The sequence below is a fragment of the Lonchura striata genome, chromosome Z (genome assembly GCF_050655825.1).
Source record: "Lonchura striata isolate lonStrDom1 chromosome Z, ASM5065582v1, whole genome shotgun sequence".
In the NCBI taxonomy this organism is placed as follows: Eukaryota; Metazoa; Chordata; class Aves; order Passeriformes; family Estrildidae; genus Lonchura; species Lonchura striata.
The window spans coordinates 50170212-50193854 of record NC_140740.1 but is presented as its reverse complement, the minus strand read 5'-3'; the positions used below and the strand labels follow the sequence as shown (position 1 = coordinate 50193854).

At 35.2% G+C, this 23643-nt stretch overlaps 1 protein-coding gene across 2 annotated transcripts in view; it reads right to left on the bottom strand.

Moving 5' to 3' along the window:
- Positions 1-23643, bottom strand: part of WDR70 (WD repeat domain 70) — a 127006-nt gene that overhangs the window by 92061 nt on the left and 11302 nt on the right. For both annotated transcript variants that reach the window (XM_021551628.4, XM_021551634.4), the window contains exon 6: positions 1635-1694. In XM_021551628.4, coding sequence (XP_021407303.3) covers positions 1635-1694 — 60 coding nt within the window. The remainder of the gene's footprint in view (positions 1-1634; positions 1695-23643) is intronic.

Sequence of the window (23643 nt, the reverse complement as noted above, 5' to 3'; positions counted from 1 at the left end):
CCCTAGCCATTTCTCCCATGATTTCTGACATTCAGAAAAACTGGGGATCTCATGATTAATCAGAACACTCAAGTGTTCTATTCAGTAACTTCTATATGACGGCACAGTTGTCAGATGAAATATTAGAAAGTACAAATTTCATATTCTTTCTCATACCCACCTATATATCAAAAGTACAATGAGAAATAAAAAATATATATGAAGTTTCATTGAGAACAGTAATTACTATTACACTGTGCAAGCAATACAACTGGGAAATTAATCAGGTTTCTGGGAAGACTCTCTAGTTTGGGAAATCTTTCCTGAGATTTCTCAGCTGCACAGGAATAGAGTCATCATCAAATCCACATTCACTAGATTAAAGAGGTACAGATGGGATATATAAGCTTAGCTGAAATACAGTACACTGTATGAACATAGTAAGAAGACTATTTTAAAAAACTGGGGCAAAACACCAAAATCAAGATATGAAGTTACTCCCATTCTTATGTGTGCAAGGTCAGGGGTAAATGGTTGCAGTATTCTAAAACAAACAAACAAACAAAAAACCCAAAAAGACAGCCCTTCTACAGAAGAGATTTTTTTCAATATGTTTCATTTACTGCATCCAGTCTAATCCAACTGCGCTATATATATCCCACGTTACAATTCACCTCTGTTCAAGGTGATGACAGCTGCATTCTCCTGCAGTCAAAATATCTCAGAAGTCTTCCAGAACTGTAACTTCCACTTTACAAGGCCTTTTAGTTAGAAATAACATGAGATTACTCTTTAAGAAGCCATTAAAAGATTTACTGGTTTAATATAGAAAAAAAAAATAAAAAAAATTTACCTAATTCATTTTGTTAGGACACGTATTCAAGAAACTTAATTGCAGAGGTAGTTAATGTCACATGTAAAATAGAAACCTGATTTGCACTAGTACAATACTCTGCAAAACCTAGTATTTATAGAAATTAAAACGCAAAGCAGTTGCATGCACTGTGTGTAGAAAAATCCTCTCTATTTTCTTTAGTGTAATGCAATGAATGTTTTACATGTCAATTAGCCCACAAAAACAATTTAATTTATATTGGAAGATGTGATTATACAAAGATAGAAATATATAGAGCAAAAAAGATACTTCCAAGATCACTTGTGTTCTTTAAAAGAAAGCAAAGGAGCAGTACTGGAGATAGAAACTAGAAAAGATGCAGTCAAAGACAAGGAAGAACAAGATCTCAAGAAATTGAGAATGGTGTTATAAAAGGCACTAAAATATCAAAGTAAAATGAAGTATTAGCTGCTGAGAAGCTGCTGGTTAAATAACATTCTTCTTTAAACCCTTGACCAAAGAAAGGTCTAGATTAGACTCATGTCTACATATTAGGAAGGTCTGTACTAGAAGAAAAAGTAACAATTACAGACAACATACTTGATGAAAAGAAGACTAAAATTGAATCAAATGGAGCCATATTTAGGTTATTACAAGAAATTGAAGAGGTGGTCATGAAACACACTTTCAATTGCACTAAGAAAAGAGACCAACTAAAATAACAAATCAAGGAAAAAATTTGCTTCTTGAATTTTAGCTGATACGTATTTGTTAACAATTCTAGAAAAGCGTGAAGGGTTGAAAACATGTTATCACTTACTGTCTTTGTTCCATGTCGGAGTGTAATTTCGTGAGAGTCTGGGATTTTCTTGACAGGGTTCTGTGAAAAAAAGAAAATTTACCTCTGTGAAAAAGTGCTATCCCCACAAAAACATACTAAAGCAATATATATGTAAAAGATAGAAGGTTTCCATCACACCAGTTCATAACACGAGGAAGAGAAATGGGAAAATCATATACCAGAGACTGATTTCACAATTTTATTTGCATGGATAGACTCCCAAAAATAATTGTTTTAAAAATATGGCACCATCTTAAGACTAAAACACAAAAATATTATCTTTTTTTTTTTTTTTGCTTTGGAAAATATTGTTCACACAGAAAAAATGTAATGTACTTGTGAACAACTTTCTACAAAGGTCATGTGTATCATTACCCTCAAAATGCTTATTTATCTGGCACCACTCCAGTTTCCTAAAATAGACACTATCTCTTCTCTTGATACCTGACATCTTTGCTATAATTTTCTGTTGCCAAGTATGATTTTAAAATAATTTTAGGCACATTTTATACTACACATTAAATCTCCTGCCTTTTCCATCTCTGCCAACCCCTTCACTATTTTTCATGCTTCACAGAAACATCTCTGTAGCATCAGGCTGATTAGCTTCATACTTTTTTTACCTTCTTTATCAGTTCCATCTTTTATTTCTTTGATAAAACTGAAATTATCATTATCTTTGGTTAAGCTACATCTACCCTTCTTCTAACTTTACTTAAACTACAAGGGAGTATATTTAGATTAGGCATTATTCTTTACTTTGAGGGTTGTTAGGCACTGGTACAGGTTGCCCAAAGAAGCTGTGGATCTTTCATGTCTGGAAATGTTCCAGGTCATGTTGGATGATGCTCTGAGCAACTCAGTCTAGTAGAAGGTGCTTCTGCCCGTGGCTGAGGGGTTGAAATGAGATAGTCTTTAGGGGGACAGGGCATGGAGGCTGTGCATTGTGCTTTCATAATTTGTCTTTCAGAGCAACCACTTTGCTCACTGAAGCCCTACTGGGAAGCAAGACATCCCCTACTAAGTAGTAGTATGGAATAAATCTTCTGCTTTCCCTTGTTTCCATGTATGGCCTTCACTTTTACTTCATTAAGCTACCTTTATCTCGATCCATGTGATTTTTTTTCCATCTTCTTCTCTTCTCCCACTCCATCCTGCTGAGGACCGGTGTGATAAAGCAGCCTGGCATGCAGCAAGTTCAGCCCACCACAAGGTAACAGTAAAGGTTTACCAACAGCTATGCATGGCATTCTAAAAGGTATAGCCCACATGGCATCAAGTGACACTTTCACAGACTCAGTGGTTTAGAAACTGAGAAGCAGTTGTAACTCAAAATTCCCTAGCAAAGCTGTGATTATGAAAATTAATTTATTGTTCAAGTGACACTACAAAGCACACAAAGGTATAATTATAATACAAACTAGGTTTTCAATGCTCCATAATTCCCTACACTATAAACTGGTATTTGCTGTTCTTGGGATGCAAAAAACTGCTCAACAGCCATTGCCTGCACTTGTCATCCAAGCACATGCCATAAAAACCAAAGTGTGAAAAGCATACAGTTTCCAAGATTCATCCACAACAGCCATCACGCACAACAAAAGATGTACTATTTTTGCGAATCAAAGGCTTTCATAGAAACCACTGTCTTAATCACTGCAAGGTTGCATTTCTGCCTTGGAATATTACAGAATTCTTAATTTCATGTACCTTACCACAAAGGTAGGTATTGTATGTCTAGATTGTGTCAGCGCTGAATTTAATTTTCAGAGGGTATCTTAACTACTTTGAGAGGTCTTTCAGTAAGTCAAAGAAAAAATAATTTATTAATAAACAAAATTATCTAGAACAAATTTATTTTAATTGCTAGCTCCCTCAGGTGACAATAATTAAATCTCCTTTTTTATGAGAAGTGTGAAGCACTAACATGAAAACATTTTTGCTTTGCAACACACTCACATTAAACAGTATTCTGACTACTCATTTTAGGGAATAAGAACAGACAGGAATATATTCTGCCACCTGATAAATCAAACATTCTGAGCCTAAAAGTTAGACACTTGGCGACTGCTACTGGTGCTAAGCACTACAGTGTCCAAGGGATGCCTGACAGTTAAAGTAACTGTTTAGACTATTCAAAACAAAAAAATTAAGATAACAACATCCAGGAACATATCTTGGCATAACATCTTCAAATTAGCTAAATATTTACAAAAAGCCAAGGTGGCTTATTCTATTTTAGTTAACCATGAACTTCCTAAATAACTCAGAATGCTGTATCTCTCATGTGCCATAGCACACGTGTATATGCACACAATATAATCAGATGCAACTACCAGCACTACTGCACTTTTCCAGTTACACTCCAAAGAATAATGAATACCAAAAAAAAAATCCTTTTTTTTTTTTTTAACACTTCGAAAGGGAACTATAGCTAATACATTTAGGCTGATAGAACATTTGGATATCATGTATACTGGAATATTACTGTAAGCATGCAAAAAATGAAAATATAGAGTTTGCCTGAAGTATACCTGCACTTCAAGGACTTCAGCTGTTGCTTGGATTTCAGATGTTAACTTTACATAAATCGATTACATGATTTCACTAATATTGTTCTGCAAAATTTGCATAGTGCTTAAAACTACAGGAGATAAAATGTTTACACGATTTCCAGGGTATTTTTGTTGCTGTTATTTTCTTTTAAAGCCCATTAGGAAAAGACAATATTTTATATTTCTGCTTCAGCAGAAACAGAGGAAAATAGTTATGGTGTTGACATATCTCTTAATATTTTTACAAAAATTCTCAATTCCCAATACAAGATTAATATATATTAAATCTGTGAAATAGAGTATTCTACAAGTTCACGGGTTTTTTTCTCAAAATGAATAGTCTTACTGTAAAAGCAATTTCTGCAAAGGGACACTGCAAATCAGCATCACATCTGCAGTATGGAGTTTCAATTCTTTCAGGGAATTCCAGCTCTAGTTACGTGTTATGCTCCTGTGCCTAAAAACAATCTTCTATATACTGCAACACTGTCTGTAAATATTGTGGATTTTTTTTTATTGTTCCTTTTGGGAGTTTCCTTATTCTCAAACAATACTCAGAAAATACACCACTAGCAACCAGAGGCTGAAACTAGATTAGTCTCCCCAGAATGTCTTGAGAAAAATCAAAGACAAAACCAAAAAATCAAATAAACCAAAATTACTCATTTTTAATGGCCCAACCAGAGAAGGGAAAAATCACACATTTATACCTAAAAGAACCTCTACTGTTCTGTTTGCAGAGGTTTGTATATAAATGGAAATTATATTGTATGAGAGAGACTTGCAAGCTATAGGTAATCTTTTGCACATCAGGCCCTTAAATTGGAACTTTTCTGGGTACCTACAATACTATAACTTACAGAGAAAAATCACTTATTTTTTCTCTATGTTAGGAGTCGCCTTCTTTGACAACTTCAAGATCGAATGCTCTCCTGGAAAAAAATCTGGATTGCCCCTTTGTTCTCAGTTCTCTCCTGAAACACTGGCTTCCTGAAAACTTGAAAAGATTATAATTTGTGAGAGCAGAGCTATGGCACAGCATGGAGAAAAAAAAAGATGCAAAACTACAGCTGGTTGATCTAAAAGGTGAGCACTTTCCCTGCCTTAATCAAGAGAAAAGGTTAAAGCTGGTTTGGCTACTATCTACTTGAAATATCCTTAAGAGAGCCTTTAAATTGATCAGGGAGCTGGAGCATTTCTCTTGTGTGGACAAGCTGGGAGCATTGCTTAGCCTGGAGAAGAGAAGGCTTTGAGGAAACATTCCTGTATCTCAAGGGGGCCTCAAAAAAGCTGGAGGGACTTATCACAAGGACATGTAGCATTAGGACAACGGGGAACAAGTTTAAACGAGAAAGAGGGTAGATTTAGGTTAAATATTATTAAGGAATTCTTTACTGTGAGGGTGGTGAGGCACTAGCACAGGTTGCTGAGAGAAGCTGTGGATGCCCCATTCCTGAAGACCAGGCCTGGATGGAACTCTGAGCAACCTGGTTTAGTTGCAGGGACGTTGGAATGTTTAAATCCAAACCATTCAATAACTTTAACTACTATACTAAAAACACCCTTCTGCTCCAAGTGTACACACACTCTTTTGGGGCTCTGGTTTGATATACTCCACAGGGAAGATACTGTCTGTTCATAGGCAGGAGTGATGAGAAGGAGGCAAGAGCTACATTTCACAGAGATTTCTCCATTTCTGGTGAAACTTCAGGTTTTGCAAGTATCAACAGAGGTAGTCTGACACAGATGATTACTGCCTTGTTTGAAGATAGATGGAAATGACTGGAATACTAAATGGGCAGCAGGAATAGCTGGTGGAAGTGGAAAGGGAACAACAGACCCTAGCAATAAACAGTAATCCAAGTACCTCTATATACTCAAGAACTTAATTGCCCCCAAAAAAGGTCCCCCTACAGAAGGCCGTGTTTTAATCATTCAAATCTCAGTCCTTCTGGCAATTAAGGAAAAAGGATTTTCTATTTTTATGCCTTTTGTTTAAATACAAAATGTTCATGTTTTCATGCAAGTTTTTTTAAAGCTTATTCTCTTCCCATCCAAAATGACTGATTTGCATGGAAAATCAAATGTCACACTGCTGAGGGGCAAGGCAAGGAGCGGAGGAAAATTTCAGACCTTTAGAGACCCTTTATTTTGTACACCAGCATACAGACTGACAGCGCTGAAATATGTCTTGTGACCAGATACTAGCAAATTTATCCCTCTGCTATTTTCGTCAGCAAAGCATTCAAAATCTTAAGTGCAATTAAAAAAGTTAATCAAGATGACAGGAAAAAGTTAAAAATAGAAATGGAGTATCTTTTTATAAAAATGTTCATACTGTAAATTATGCTACATATTGAAAGAGAAAACTCTTAAAACATTTTAAGAACAAAAATATAGGCAGACAACTCATCAAAAATCACAACAGAAAGGATGGGATATACAACACAGTAATTCCTAAAGCAAACAGGTACAAGAGCACAAGCGCTTCACAAAACCATGGAATGATCAGTGCTGGAAGTGGCCTCTGGAAATCTGGAGTCCAACCCTCCTGCCAAGGCAGGGTAACCTGCAGCATGTGACACAGGGATTCATCTAGGTCGGTTCTGACTATCTCCAGAGAGGGAGACTCCATGGACAGCCTGTAATATTTAGACAGATGAAACACCACAGAAAACCAGCAAATTCTGGAGATAGGCCAGTGTTTATCTCAACCACCAAAGAAATCTGGTCCAAGTGCTGCAGTATCTAGGCACAACCATATGTTAATACAAATAGCAGAAGGCTTAAACTCATGCTTGTTGTTGCTTGTCTGTATCAAAATGTGTTTGGTTTACGGGTCAAGTATTCCCTCTCACATATCACTTAAAATACAACCTAAATTCTTTTTGTCAGTGTGAAGAGGTTATAGAAGTCCATAAAACTTCACAGGGGGACACTTGCACACCCTTCTTGCACTGGAACCAACCTCAGGCCCACAAAAAAGCAGTTTTTTCCTTTCTACCTCATATCCAACTTCAATATGCAAGTGAAGGAAATTAAGAAACTATTTTAGTGATGATGAACAGAGAGAATAGAACCCTGTTCCGTTCTTCAATATTAAGTCTGAAGCATTATTTAAAGAAAGATAAAAGGAAGTTAAGAGGAGTATTTCACAAATCTGGAAGAAAACATCCCTCATTCCTCTTTTCAAACTAGATAAATGTTTTCAGCTGTTAGGCACCCAGATGAGTTTTCCATGACACCAGTGAAAGGTGAAGGCAGTAGTAAGTGTTCTAATTTATTTTTTCTGTTCTTTTTTAAACCCATTTTTCAAACAACCCACACAGTGATGTCATGTTCTGTTCCATAATCATGCACTGATTAAAACCACTCTACTTGTAAAATGGGCAGGTTTACCAAGTCACAATTTTTCATTCTTCTCCTCTGTAAATTAAACTGAAAATAAATGTGTAAGATATGCACTAAGGTTGCACAAGTGAACACTGAAGAGAAAGATAAAGTATGAAAAACTACAATATCAGAGATGGGCAAGCTGCTGTTCTACAGCAACAAAATTGTAAATTTTTTGGAGTTTACAGGAGTGCATTACTCACAAAGTTCCATGCAGAAGGAAGCATACAGATTTGAAAGGACATTTCAACAACTTTTAATTTCCTGTCTTTTAGATGTTAAAATTGACAGATATATTCTCATGCATTAAACTCAGCTTGGGCCACATTCATACACTCTGAGTTTCTAAATGTGATGCATCTAAATATGGAAACAACTTTCTTCAGACTTCCTATACAGTCTTCAAAAATAAGCAAATAACTAAAGAAGAAATGTACCAAAACCCAAGATTATTTTGAAACCTCTCTTCTTCATGAATTATTCAGGAAAGTGCAAACCATCTGAATTCCTAGCATAGGTGCCTTGATTATGTTGGATGTATCAGGGCATGTGTGTCTATATTCTGTAAATTTCTGGTCTGAAGATAAAGGAAAACATTCTGGAAAACAGGAGGACACATGCATACTACTGGTATGAATTATCTTTGCTGACATTCCCACAAAACATCCAAAATATCCACTGCTCATGGAAAAACAGAGGTAACTGTAACTGCATGATGAATGCAAAAATCTTTCAAATTAACAGAATTATCGGAAGGGTCCTACAAAATTATATTGTTCCCAGTTTCCAACTCTTAACTTAGGTAAGTCAAAACAGCGCAGAATATTTACATCCTGAATATTAAGTGTAGGAAGATCAAGGAGACGTTATTCTTTTCTTAGTGAACTAACAGATACTACTTCAGTGTGCACTCAAGAATTAAAAGGTGTTTTTTCAATAGATTAACTTATTTTCAAATAGCAACAGGAAGTAAAATTAATTATTCAATATAAAAACAGATCCGTGACTAGTTTTTCCCAACATTATCTAATTCACAGATTTGTGTAATTTTTCTCTACGATCTGAACTTAAGTGTTTTGTCAGGTTCAACCAGCAAGGAAAAAGACCTTTATTCCAATATGACTGCCTAAAAGTAATAAATGTCTCTTGTTACTATAGGTCAGATACAAATATTTTATTAGATGTTGAGTCAAATGGTAACTCAGAGACTGTGCCATGACACAACAGGTAATATCAATTAATTCTCCACTTCCCTTTCATGCCACTTACCAGCATACCCCTTTCTGAAAAGCTTCCAGTGGTTTGGCAATTTAGAAAAGGCAATACAAATAGAATGTTTGCAAGCACCATTTTTAGACATAAAAATCATACTTCTAAAGTACAGCAAAATGCCTGCCTGTCTTCTGGGGCTACTTCTAGGCACATTTCAGGAGGTTGTTATTTTTCATCTAGATTCCAAAATCTCATTCGGATAAATTTCTAAATTTGTAATAAGCCTTTGATTTATGAAGTCATAATTTATACTAATGATTATGGCCTGGGAATTGTTCTCACAATGTATACCAAAGAAATTCTCTGGAGCCTTTTCTAAAACAAGTTACAATCATTGATAAAACTGATTTAAATCTAAAATTACCTGGAGTCATTCAAGTTTCCTCTGTAATTTTTGGGAGACAAATTTACTTAAGCTGAGTATTCCAGTAACATTCCACTCATATAATCAACAACCTGTTTAATCTTTATCTTCTCAGCTTCAAATGGGTATAAATATAAATACTTCAAATTTGCTGAAACTGTACATATAACTAGCCACATACCACCAAAAAGCACCCCTGTTCAGTCAAGCCACTGTTTTACTGCAATAATACAATACAAAACATTACTACTACCTGCCATGTTAGGCATTAAAAAAATCTCTAGCATTTTCAGTCAGGTATATCCTTTATTAAGGTTATCCCTAAGAGCTACATAGAGCACTTTGTTTTAACACAATGGAATACTACCATTTACTCTGCAACAGTAAAACAGCTTCACACAACCATAGATCAGCCCACAGTGAGGAGAAATAAAACAAACCCTGAAAGCTCTGTTCAGGTTGGTAGGTTTCCAAAACATAGCTTAATTATGAAATCAGACAGGGCAAATAATTGTGAACTTTTAAAGTCTTTGGAGTAGAAGTGCCAAATGTTTAGCTCAGATGGGAACAGACATTCACCCAGTTTACATTCAGCTTGTGTAGAATTTTGTATCACAGACTCCATGCAGGATTTCTTCCACAAGGAATATGCCATAAAATTCACCCATTAAAGAAACCAAATCCAAAACAAAGGATGCACAACCAGACTGAACTTAACATTTGTTATGCATAACATTTTCAGCCTGCTAGCCAGTTCACTTAATTATTTACATTAAACTTGCTCCAAAACATCTTTATCTAAATTACACAGATACTTTATCACTGCCATAATTTGGCAAACTTTAGGGAATAAAAAGTATTAAGTTCTTTCACCTGACTCACCAAGATAAACCATGAGCACTTAGATGTTTTTCACTCTTTAAAATAGCTTTACTGTTCTCTACATTAACCTCTGTCAAAATAAAAGTACTTATGAAGTATCTTACAATTCAGAAGTATGTACAAAGTTAAACATGTTTTTTTAAAAAATATTCCCCCCTTCTATTTATTTAAAAAGAAAATAATACTACTAAGCCTTTATAATTCATGCAGCAATACCCAATTTTAGTTACATGCACTTCTATGGAAATTAAATTAAAATTACATATGCAGTACAATAAATATTAATGCGTCTTTTGAAAGTTATGTAACCAGTGCAATTTAGTCCATCAACAGCAATACAATCCTGAGTTCATCAAAACTTCAAAAAACAATGCAACCAATACATGATCAATATTTGGAATTGCTATTTAATACAGAAATGGTATTACTAGAACTGAAATAAAATCCATTTTTCCTCTTATCAAAAAAAAAAAAAAAAAGCCTTATGCTCATTTTAAGACTTCTGGTGAACAAGTTAGCATAAAATTTCACAAGAATCAGGATAATACCACCTCTGTACCAGTATAATGGCAACCTCATTATCAAGCCACCTCTTTTAAATTGTTTGTGTTTTAATGAGCAAAATTTTTTAAAATACACCACTGGTGTAGACTAATCCTTAACCTTTAACTGTGCTATTTATTTGACCTCTACATACCTCAGTTTCCTCATCTGAAAAAATGGGAATAAATAATACCTATTTCAAGGATCTGCTATAAAGTTTTCAGCAGTGACAGTGAAATTTCTCACATTCCCTAGGGATCCTGTTGGTCTTATCACACACTACTGTCAGCAAATGAAACCATTACAGCACAAGAGAGGGAGAGATGTCCACAAACTCCACTTTTCAACAGTTCTACAGGTGTTATTGTGAAATGTGTTCATTCAAAAGTTTACTTCAGGATCTTGAGAGACAGAAATTTATGGATAACAATCCACCTAGTGACAATGCTGCTGTCCGCAAATTTACCAAATAATTAGGGTAAGGAATTAAAAGTATATATGCATGTCTATGTTTGTCAGCTAGTCATGTAAAGAAGATCTGCAGCTCAGGGCAAAGGCAGGGAGACAAGGGTTAAAAATTACAGCATGTGTCTGTTACTGCAGGAAGGAAGAACAATTTCCTATGTAGCTTCCACAGCTGGTTCCAATTCCATTACTGTTTCGATTACTGATTCTCCCATGCCACCCATAAATTACCTTCAAAACATTAACATTTAAGCTCTCTTATAGCAGCACAATTTTATGTAATGTGACATGAGGATAAATTGCTAAGTGACTTTATGCATCTGGAAAAAGGGAAGGATACATTTATATTGTACGGATTTGAGGTCCATGCTTGGTAGAAACACACCTTCCTTCATGCTTCACTCAGGTATATTCTTTTATCTAAAGCTTATGGCAGAAGAAAGCAGTGCATTAGGGCCAGATTATGTACCTCATATTGCTAAAATGGTTGTAATATACAACAGCATTGCAATAATTTTCAAACTGTTCAAGGCAAGTATTAAGCACTAGATTAGAAATGGTAACCAGTGTGAATATCCTGGCTTTATTTGGAATCATAAAGCAAATAACTGTAAAATGTTGTGTGTAACAATTATGAAACATGCTTGTCTTTTAATGCATTTATATGGTGTATATATACCATACCTATGCATGTTGAAATCCCTCCAGCATATTGTATCAAAAATACTGATTCCCATACATGTAATGTAGTCTGAAAATTCCAAATGATTACAATTAAACCTTACAGGACACACAACTAGACAGAAAGGCACTGATTTCTACAGAGCAATCAAATGATAACTGGCCAGTATGGCTCAGCTCTGGGTTATAAAGGAAAATAACTAAGACTTCAACAAAGCTTTCAGTGGAATATCACCCATGTTAAATCCAACACTTATTACAGTCATTCCTTAAGGAGCCTGAAGTATATGAGCACAAAAAAGCAATGTTTTCACTTTCTAACCCAGACTAAGATAAAGATCCACTGTCTCAAGAACAAGAATATTTTAGCCGTGTGAACAGAAAAAGAACACAAAACGTCAACATGATATCTTCCTGAAATGCCTCATTTCAGATTATTACTGACGTTATTTAAGATCTTAGACATCTTTCTTCCTTCCTAACATATAGAAAACGTAGATTAGATACAACCTATGATATCTCTTCTTATTTAGTAGGTTTCTTGATCTTCACAAAGTTGCTGATGATACTCCACACTACACAAAGATTCCTTGAGTTACAGAAAAAAATCTTCCTTTTACAATCTAAAGTTTAAGTCTGGATTATATGATTCAAATGAAATTGCTATTACTTGTGTATATAATAAACTTGTTAATCTATCTGAAATGGGTCCACAACAATATGTATCTTCAACTCAGTCATAACAGACATTTACCAATATATTTTTAGTTCATACCTATCTAGTACAAAGACGGTAACTTCAGATATTCAGATGAAACAGTACTATTACTTTTTTTGTAAGAGTCAGGTCAGAGAAGTCCATACATATAAAGAACTCCAAATTTCAGACCACATATTTACTACATATCTGCTGTAAAATTTTCAATATTGCTTTTTTTCTTTTGTGCTTGTACATTTTAAATAGGATAAAATGTCCCCCTTGCAGGTGCGCTATGCTGATACTCCACTAAGTATAATAGGTTTATTCATTGAGCCGCTTAGATTACATTAAGACAGAAATCATTATTAATGCCTATTATTTACAAACAATCATTGAATAGTTTAAGTTGATAGGGACCTGTAAAGGCCCTATAGTCCAATGCCCCTGCAACAAACAGGGATATATTCCACCAGATCAGGTTGCACAGACCTCTGTTCAACTTGGACTTAATTTTGTTTCCAGGGTTGGGGCATGTACCATCTCTCTCGGGGTAACCTGTTCAAGTGTTTTACAGGCCTCAGTGTAAACAAACATGTATCTAAGCTAAATCAACCCTCTTTTAGCTCAATGCCATGACCCCTTGCTCAATAACTACAGAGCCTGCTAAAATGTTTGTCTCCATCTTTCTTCTGGGGCTCCTTTAGGTACTGGAAGGCTGCAGTAAGGTATCCTCAGTGCCTTCTTGAGGTCCCAATTCTCTTTTGGCTTTTGATGAGATGAATTACCTTTTCATTACATGAGAGGTGCTGCAGACCTCTGAGCACTTTTGTGGCCATTCCAGGGACTCACTCTGAAAGGTCCCTGTCCTTCTTTTTTATGCTGGGAGTCCAGGGCTGGATGCAGTGCTCCAGGTGGGTCTCAGCAGAGCAGAGCAGAGGGGCAGAATCCCCTCCCTCCCCTGTTGCCCACGGGGCTCTGGATGCAGCCCAGGCTTTTGGGTCTGCAAGTACATATTGCTAGGTCATTTCAGGCTTTTGATTCCCAAGTTCTTCTTGGCTCAGTTGTTATCCATACATTTGTCCTCCAGGGATGTAAAAACAAATGAAAAATCCCCCACAATAAGGGGGAAAAATAATAAGCTGTGTGTATAATGCTTATGCTCCAAGTGCAGTCTTGATGTTATTGAGAAAACAGATCCATGATATATTTCATGCCTCCTGGCTGACTGATTGGTGAAGTTTCTAGGGAATTCATGATTCCATAACTACTGTTTCCATTAAAAAAAACAAGCTCTATCTATAAAAATCCTCTAGCAGATCTTCCCCTGTTATAAGCAAGTTCAACATGCTATTCTATTGAAAAAGAAACTAAAGTACAAAATACGCCAAAAACATGCGTGAGAGAAGCAGAGAACTTATAAACACTTCCTGGCTTTTCACAGGAAAAGCTGAAGTGGTGGGCAGGAACATATGACCCATAAAATAATCTGAATCAAAGGCAGTCCAAGATTTTTTGCTCATATTTGTTCAAATTCCCCGTTATGGGCATATTCCAGAAAACTCATAAGGAAGCCAAAACAAGGATTCCCAATTTTGCATAGTTTGCTGCACTTGGGCAGTATTTAACTCCTGTTTCTGGAATTCATTCTGTGAGCCCAAATTCTTCACATTAATCTCATGTTTGACATGCCCCTTGAATGTGTGATCCACTAAATGACATGGTTTAGTTCTGAAATGAATTCTATCTCATCTAACACCTACTGCTGTCCCATACTTGACTGTTTCCCAACCCTCTTAAGAATTTACATTTAACCTCTTGGGAGCCACACAAATGGACAGTAGATATGTTTCCAAAACAAGCTGTTTCACAGTGAGTTTTTCAATGCCATTGTTCTGTTCACAGAACAGGTATTTTTTTTAACAGTATTGCTTTCAGAATTTACCTGGCCTTCCATATCAAACACTTCAGATACTCTGGATTCTTATTTCACTTAGGTACCACAAGTAAAATCCAGTCTGAGATAGCAAAAATGGATCTCTGCGTAGAGAATGATGGCAACCCCTTGTCTTTAGGTTCCCCATATTAGATATGATAAACCACAACAGACCGGGAGAAACTGCCTCCATTTTATTTAGTGAGTAAAATTATTAAGTATAGTATTCACTACATAAATCAATTCTTTCAGAAATTACTGTGTAGAACAATCTATTAAAATGAGAAAATGTTCTAAAATGCAGAAACCCTGACAATGAGTAAGTTGTTCCTACCTGTGAACCACTTACCCCTAGAATTTCAGTGTAATACAGAATTAAGGAAATGGGAAAAGCAAAAGAATCCTGATTTTAAAACAAAATCATCAATTTGAGACAAACAGGTACAAAAACTGTTAAAACCCACTATAAGTTACTCATGCATTCTGAAATCCTCATAGTTACTATGATACTAAATAATTCCAGTAGCATGGACCATAGGTGAGGGAACAAGCTAAAAAGAGTGAGCAAATACATATAAATAGATTTTTGCAGCTGGTTGTGGATATCAAGGACTTAGAAGTATCTATTAATACTGACAGGGACTGGGCAGATAGAAATTGCACTATTAAAATTTTGCACAATAAAGAGAGTGGAAGAGTTCTGCCTAACACACTGGAATTTGTCATAAGGTTCTGTATTTGCTCCAAATGATATTTACTGCTATAGTGTCCACAAACTTACACTTAAAGAACTCAAATAACCAGTAAGCTATAATATGAACTGCACAGAATTTAAACTATCCACCCCAAAGGATGAATGACCTGATATGACCTTCTTAGAACTTGCAATTACAAGAAGGTATGGCATGTTAAGCCTCATGCTTACACAGTAAGCCCTTCTCACTGCAGAAGTGCCAAGCTGAGAGATTATTGTCAGTGTGCCTCCTGCATGCCTTTTTAGCTAGAAGAATGGCACACAGCAAGGTCAAGCAGTGCATTGTCAGGGGCTGCCACACAGCATTTGCATGCAAACTGCTTACAAATTCTAAAGCTGGCTTGTTTTCTTTGATGAAACATGAGTCGTTACAGGTTAAAGATAAATTAAATATTACTTATTCACCTTATTTCAAATAGAAACATTCTGCATGTTTGGATTCTTATCTGCTCCTGGCCTGCAATACAAACTTCCTAACACAGAAACCCTAAACCTACCAACGATCTTTCATTAAGATTATATGTGACTCAGTCACTCCTGATTTAATTTTCTTTATCTACAAAAACATCAATTCCTACAAGGAGCTTTGAAACAAAAACAAAAGAAGTTCTAGGAAGTTCTATTTACTGGGAAATTCTCCTGCTCAATTTAGTTCTGAAAATGAGCCAATTACCTTAGCAGTTATGTAATCATATGAGAAAAAACAGCATAAAATAATTTTAAATTTATATATAAATTTAGTTTTAAATGCTCAAATATATATATATATCACTAACTAATATTCCAAAAAGTGAACACACCAGAAGTGCCAAGGTTGACTCCAGAAAAAAAAATTTCTTACTAGGAAAGCAAGTAGATTTGATAAACACATAACCATCAAAAGGAAATATGAATCTGCCAATTTTTTCATTTCTTTTTCTCACAATACTTTGGAAACTTTAAAGTATTACTCAGAGTAACATGAACTCTTTTTCAGACACCTGCCCACAAGATGCAGCTAGACACAAAAATTTTCCTATAACATTTTGGGTAGCTTCTGTGGTATTTTCCCACCCACTCAAAACTGGTTGCAGAGTCCAGAGGATAGTCCCTAAAAGTAGTAGACAGAGTTGCAGATTCCATTAATTCCTACACAATGAGATGATTCTCAAGAGGTAAACTAATGCAAATTGCATTAAACTAGAGAGTTAAACTACAGCTGACAGCTATTAATATTTTTTTACAGGATAGGACCAGTTTAATAACTATCATGTGAATTGGGCAGATGCTTATCTAAAATAGCCCAATAAATAGCATTGTTGTAGCTAATTTAGATCTAGGACATTCATTTTACTCAGAGGAATTAAGATTTCTGCTGAAGATGCATTGAATTATTTTACTACTACTCATTCACTGTAAAACAGAATGCAGTTTCTTATCTGGAAAACAAAGCTTTGAGAAATTACAGGAGACTACTATTAGGCTTTCTTATAAATTCACTGTCTACTCAATGTATTGCAATTGTCTTCCCTAAGAAAAAAAATTATGGACAGTAACTGGACTAAGCCTTACTCCATTAATTTAGAGATAATTGAAAGAATCTGCCTTCAATATTGCAGTTGTCCAATGCAAAAACTTTACTACTCACAGGCTTGCACTGTCACAAATATAAACATTTTTTATTTTAAAAATACTTTTAATAAGTTCCTTTACAGAAAGGAGAAAAATATGAGAGTCACAAGAGACAGGAATACAAGCAGGAATGGGAAAGATGGGATCAACAGAATGTCTGATCCCTAGAAGGCACCACAGGAAGCCCACAACCAACTGGCTGTCCTCACCAAAGAAAATGCTAGATAAGGCAGCATTTAATCACGGAACATAAAACAGATAAACAACTCTGAAGGACTCTGGGAAAGAAATGTAGTAAGTGCTAGTTAAAACAAATGAAGTTAGTAAAACAAGTAGTTATTGACAGAAAAGAAATCCATGTCAGAATTTTTAAACTATTTTCTATTGAGATTTACTGTGAAGTTTACTCTTACATTGTTATTTCTAGAATTTAAATTTGGATGATGCACTTCTAATGAGTCAAATATTACAACACTCTTATGTGTGACCCAACATTTAACCTTGTGTGCCTATATACCCATACATGTCATCCAAATGAGACAGCATTTTATAAACATAAGGAAAAGTAACTGTATTAAAAAACCACAAGTTATATAAAAAAAAAAAAAAGAAACAGTACATCTTCTCCAGATGGGGTTTACATCTTCTCCAGAATTTTAATATTTTTCTACAGAAAAAAAATAGGGACATAAAAACCAATTTATTTTCAGATGGTCTTAAGGCATCTAAAATGGCACAGAATGCTCATAATGACCACAACTTGACACTGTAGACCAAGCAGAGGCTGTCCTTAAAATGATTCAGCACTCTGTGTCACAGTGATCTTATAAAACAGGCATCTGCAGTTTGTAGGCAATGGGGATGATTAAGCTACTTAAATTTTCTTACAAATTTCCATTTCTGACATTTTTGGTACTCAGTAGAAAAGGCAGCAAATGAACTTCAAGAAGGAATGTCACAGAGAAATAGTTTTATTCATATATTTAAGACAAGATCAGTTACTTCATGGCATCAGTTTTGCAAGAGACAAACACTGATTATTTGAATTGCAAAAAGTTAACAAATCCATTAACTGAAAGCCAACTGATGCCCAGAGATGCCACACATAGCCTGATATGCACATCTGCCTTCTTTCCAGAGACCAGCATGTTCCAAGACACCCCAAGTAACAGGCTGGTTAGAAAAATATACTTTTATAAATCCAGACAATGCATGAAACTTTAAAAATTACTGAGTTAAGAAACACTTACACTGCTGCATAAATCCTAAGTAACTTTTCCATCCTCCAACTAATCTTCCAAAGTCACAATTCCATTTTTAACACAAGAGAAAAAAGGAAAAGGCTATATGTATAACATGATTTCTTTATTTTTTTGTTTCCCTCTTTAAATTAAAGTATTAAATCCCATGTTTTGTCTGTAGTACATAATAGGAAAAGGACAGTTAATACAAAAGCTAGTAGAGGCAGACATTAATATAAAATTTGTCATCATTCACAGGATATTGCAACTCTAATAATGGTTATCATCTCTTTCTGACACCTGAACTGCTCTAGAAATATACACCCTACATTAAGTGATGGGGAAATACTACTATATTTGCAATATTTGTGAAACACTTGACTGAAAAGAACAAAGCAGACTTTCTAACATTTCCATGAAAATAACAGCAATTAGAATTCTAGTTTCTGCTTTCATTCTGGATACTTGAATTAATTAACTGAGTAAGATAACCCTTCAAAGCCATTTTTTTCTACAACAGAAGTTTTTGTCATATGTAGAAAATAAGTTATATTCCTGATTTCTACAGCTCTTCTAGAATTTATTTCCTGCATTGTCCTGGCTCCAGCCCAGATCAGAATAACAGGGTATGGACAAGACATTATACTACTCAGTTACACCTCATGTGAGTGCCCAGGGCAGGGAAAAGGGACTCTTCCTTTTCCAGTCACCAGAAGCCATTCACCTTCACTTAACTGTCCCAGGTGTGGAGACCATTTTCCACATGAATCACCCTCTTTGCACACTTTGGTTATTAATATTCTTTATTAATACTGTTACTCTTTATTTTCATATCCATTGTAAATTGTTCTTACCTAAATCCATGATCTATGCTTTTTGTGTCTCCCACCAGAGGAAGGGAGAGGAACAGCTCAAGGTCTTCTTTTCAATGGGAGTACTAAATTGGGGAATACCATTCCCAAACTATGACATGGTTCATACTCATTATTATATGAAAGATGACCTAAGGGGCCTCTGTACTGCAAAAGGTCACCATGACTGACTGAATTCAACCCTTATTTATGCCCTTGTGTTTCACCACATGAGAATGCTCACTAAAATTAATCCCACACATCCAAATAATCCAAATCAAAAGTCTTTCTTCCTTCCATATTTGGTTATTTGAATATTTAGTAATCTTTAGTTACAATGGTATGTCAAATAAACATTCATGTACAGTACACAAGGTAGTGCAACAAAACACTATCCAAGATTCTAAGAATTTGAAAATAATTTTATTAGGCTTTAAAATACAAATAAAAGGAGAAGTAGGAGTAAAGGAAGGAAGTTCAGTGTGATTTTTGTGTGATCTGGATACTGTTAGCATCAAGTATGTGTAGTCCCTGTATACTGCTAAGTGCTCACCTGCAAATAAGAGATGCCATTGCAGCAGTTGTAAAACGATATGTGTGGTAGTCTCATATTCATAAAAATCCAAAGTCGTCTTTTAAACAAACAGCAGACCTTCCTAGAGTCAATAAAACTGCTCTCCAAGGATTCAACTGGAGTGGTCTGCAGTTCCAACAGTTTAACATAAATCATTTCTTCATCAAAAATCCTGTGAAGACTTGTTCTGGAGAGGAAGTGTAACTGCATGTCACTTACACTCTCCCTTCAAATCCAATCCTTTTAAATTATTTATTCATCCCCACCATAAATATTTCAAATACTTGTTATCATCTAATTCATTCGCCTCTTGATTCAAGCAAGAGTACTCTGTACCTGTATTTCTCATTATTCTGTTTAGAGCACAAACAACTTTTCAAAAAGATAACACTCACATAACAAATAAAGAGCAAACCTGTTATCTTCATTTTGTCTTCCATAGTGATGCCAAGGTTGAACATAGTGTGACCATTCCTGTTAGTTCCCTGGTCAAATTTTAAAAGATTTTATATATTTTAACAGTAATAGAAACAACATGTTATTTGTGCTTCTTTTTAAAAGTATATAGGAAATTTGTTGCAATGGCCAAAAACTGCACCAAGCATTATGTAAAGAGGCAGCCACTGCTTCGTTTTGACTGTGTTTTTGGTTCTCAAAGAATAACTTAATTTCAGTATCTTCACTTCCAAATATCTCAACTTCTACTAGAACTAAAGAAAGTAATATTCAGGACAGAATATTCATATACCATTGCATGTACCACTGCAACTACCCATTCTTGTTAAATAATACTGCATCAAAAGTACAGTTCGTATGACTGAGATAAACATGCAGGGTATGTGTTTAGAAAGACTTTTTTTTTCTTCATTAAAGGGTAGGTCACAGAATTGTACAGTCTCAAGATTATGAATGTCTTAAACATACTTGGCAGAAAAAAAATCTGGAAGTCTATTATCCCTCCAAGCACAGTAGAAGACATTAGCTTCCACAAAATTTGGTCGCTATAAAAAAATCAAGGATCTCGGAGGGATGAGCATGAAGATCCCATGTTTTAACTGTGGAAGGTTTACAGCCACCATAGATCTGGCCTTGGGATGAAGAACACATTGCATCTGTCTTAACAGCTCCCTCTTCAAACACAGAAATGGTATCAGCAGCTCCTAAAGAAGGCTTTCTACAGGCTACACGTGCTAAAGCTGACCTGGTAAAGGGTCTGGAGAAGAGCTGATGAAAAGTAAAAACAGGACATAAGAAGATCTCTGAACTTTGTTAAAAAGGGCAGTAAAAACTCTAATTATGTTCTGTATCACATTTTATTTAAGACTGGTAAAACCACCTCTCTCTAACTTTGAAGCAACTCATAGTCAACAAATATATGCCTCTTAATGTTCTCACAAAATATTTCCAGAAACAAACTCACAAGACCCTAAGTACCTATCTGTAAGGGAAACATTCTAAAACTTTTCATATTCTGTCATATTACAAATCAATTAAAATCCATATAATCCACCAAAAAGCATGGTGTGATATACAGCAGAGAAGGTGTGGCCTTACTAAATTGTACAGAATCAAGCAATGGAGACCTTGCAAGTACACTCTAGGAACAAATGGAAATCAAGTGTGGGACACTTGGTTGAAGAGGTAATGAACAAATACTCCAGGCCTCTTTATCAAAGACCAACATTCCCTAAGGGAATTACCTTGTTGGCTTCCTCTCCATACGAAGATCTCTGTTTCACACACTGAGTATTTCTTTCTTTATAACTTCTGTTTGATTCTCTCACATTGGAAGACAGAGACCAATTATTATGTTTTCTTCTAATTTTTGTGAAGCTTGCAAATTCTTTTTAACTCACTTTGGATACAATCTTTCTCAATCTTTGCACCACATCAATGATCCTTAGAAAAATGCCACAACTTGTACCAAGTTCAATATAAATAAAATACATTTACCTCATTTTCATTTGTAAGACTTAAGAACATATCATGCACATATATGAAAAAAATGTTTGCATCATGTTTATATAGAAAGATAACACATAAGCAAATTGAAAGTAATGGTTAACTGCTACCTATTTCTTTTCTCAAAAACTAGAAATACTTAAAAGATAATGCCTCTCACCCTCAAAACCACATTTTTCTGTCTCTGTTGCATATTAAAATTGGTTTGTTTAGCTTACTATACTTTTTTCTCTTTAGTCAAGATGAAACATGACTGGGTAAATAAGATTCAGCAGTTACACAACAGACAATTCTCAGTCTAAATCTTACAAATCCTTAGGATGACTAAAAATTCCCATAACATTTATTTATTTTTACAACACTACGATTTTTAGTCTGGTACAATAGCCAAATTCTAATTGGAGCAATTACAGTCTACTTAAATTCTCCATCTAAATCAGCAGGAAACTGCTTCCTTCCATTCTGAACAAGTATTACTGGTATGTCCTGTTAAACATCTGAAAAAAATTTTTAAATATCTCTAAATAATTCCAAAACTTGAAATACAGCTGTGCTATCATTTTGGAGACAGGCCAAATCAGAGTACAGCCTTGGGCTGTGAAGAGGCCCAAGGCTGTACTTGTTTCAGGGACATAATTACAACATAATTAGTTATCCCTTTGGTGCTGCAGGGAGAAACGTTCTCTGTTCCAAAAGAGAATGTTGGTCACCTTCAAATAGAAGGTAAATCCTTGCAAACGCATCTGAAAAATCCTTTAACAATCCGCTTTACCTGTTGCCTCAAGCATCACAAGATGCTAACACTACATTAAGTTTTGTTAAAGATCTTAGCACATTTTCCAATGACATTTAGAAGAGAGAATTCACAAAATACACACTCTGTTACTAAAGTCTTGTAATACATGTAATCCATTCCCTGGAAAAATGTTTATGTCCTAAATTTAAATCTGTCTACATACCAATCCTGACACAATCACTCTTGCTAGTCTTTGTCCCTCTTCAGACAGGTTTTGAATGCACAGATATCAGACAGACTCACAGTGCATTTTGCCAGGGAAAAAAAGCTAGCCAAGCCTCTACTGTATTTCCCAATCCAAAATTTACCACATGCAATATTGCCTAATTATCCATTTGCGCTCTTGCAAAGTAAGCTGGTTTATCTTTTAAAGATTTTCCTGACATTTCCTAGAAAGGTTTAAATCAACCCTGAAAAATTTCACACTACAGAAGAAGCTCTGCTTCTTCCCTCCTCCTCTTAGCTTGCGACCATGTGAAAAATGGACAATGTGACAATCCCAGGTTTTTACACCATTAGAAGGCACTACAGAAAAGAAGTGCTGATCACATCTCAAATAGCCAGCTTTAATTTTCCTCACTCCCCAAATTAATAAAAGTCTTTTCTATAAAACAGGATACTAAACCAAGAGGAAAGTATCAGAGGGAATTAATACCACATCTACCTATTATCCTTAAAATGTAGTTGATAGAGCACTATTCCTTACACTACTACAAAACAAGCATTGTAATGCATTTGGACAAATACTCACAAGCGTATTGTGGTTTGTTAAGTGTCATCACTTTTGACACAAATGGAAGTGAATGATATTAAATTAGTAAGCCATTTAATCTAAATATTTATTTGTTAAATGTAACTAATCATCAGTAACAACACAGATTAAAGAAACACAGAAAAATCCTTTAAGACTGCACCACAAAGACTTGCATATATCAAATGAACTTATATCAATTTGGGGAAAAAATACCTCAAGTCAGAAGTCACACATTTAATACAATATCTGAGGCTCTATTAAAAAGTTGTGTTTGTTTGCATCACAGGTGATTTATGCAAATTACAAAAATGCATAATACTCAAAAAATACCAGTGCCAATTTAAAACATTGAGCAATTAACAGCTGTTAAGTAATTTAACCATAAAAACACCAAAAAGGTATGAAAAATTCCCATCAAAGAAAATAAACACCAGCTACTCCTTCCATCTTAATGCTTAACCAGTAAAACAACTTGTGTAAGCTGAGCAGTCCTGGCCAACTCTGGACTCAAAAGTTGTCTGCCTCATAGCAAGCCCAATCTGCCCAAGTAGAGACAAATGTCTCTACTGACAGTCTGTCATAAGAAAGCAAAAACAACTGAACTAGCAATAGCAAAAAAAAGCCCCACATCTAAAGTCAGGCTTAAGAGACAGTGGG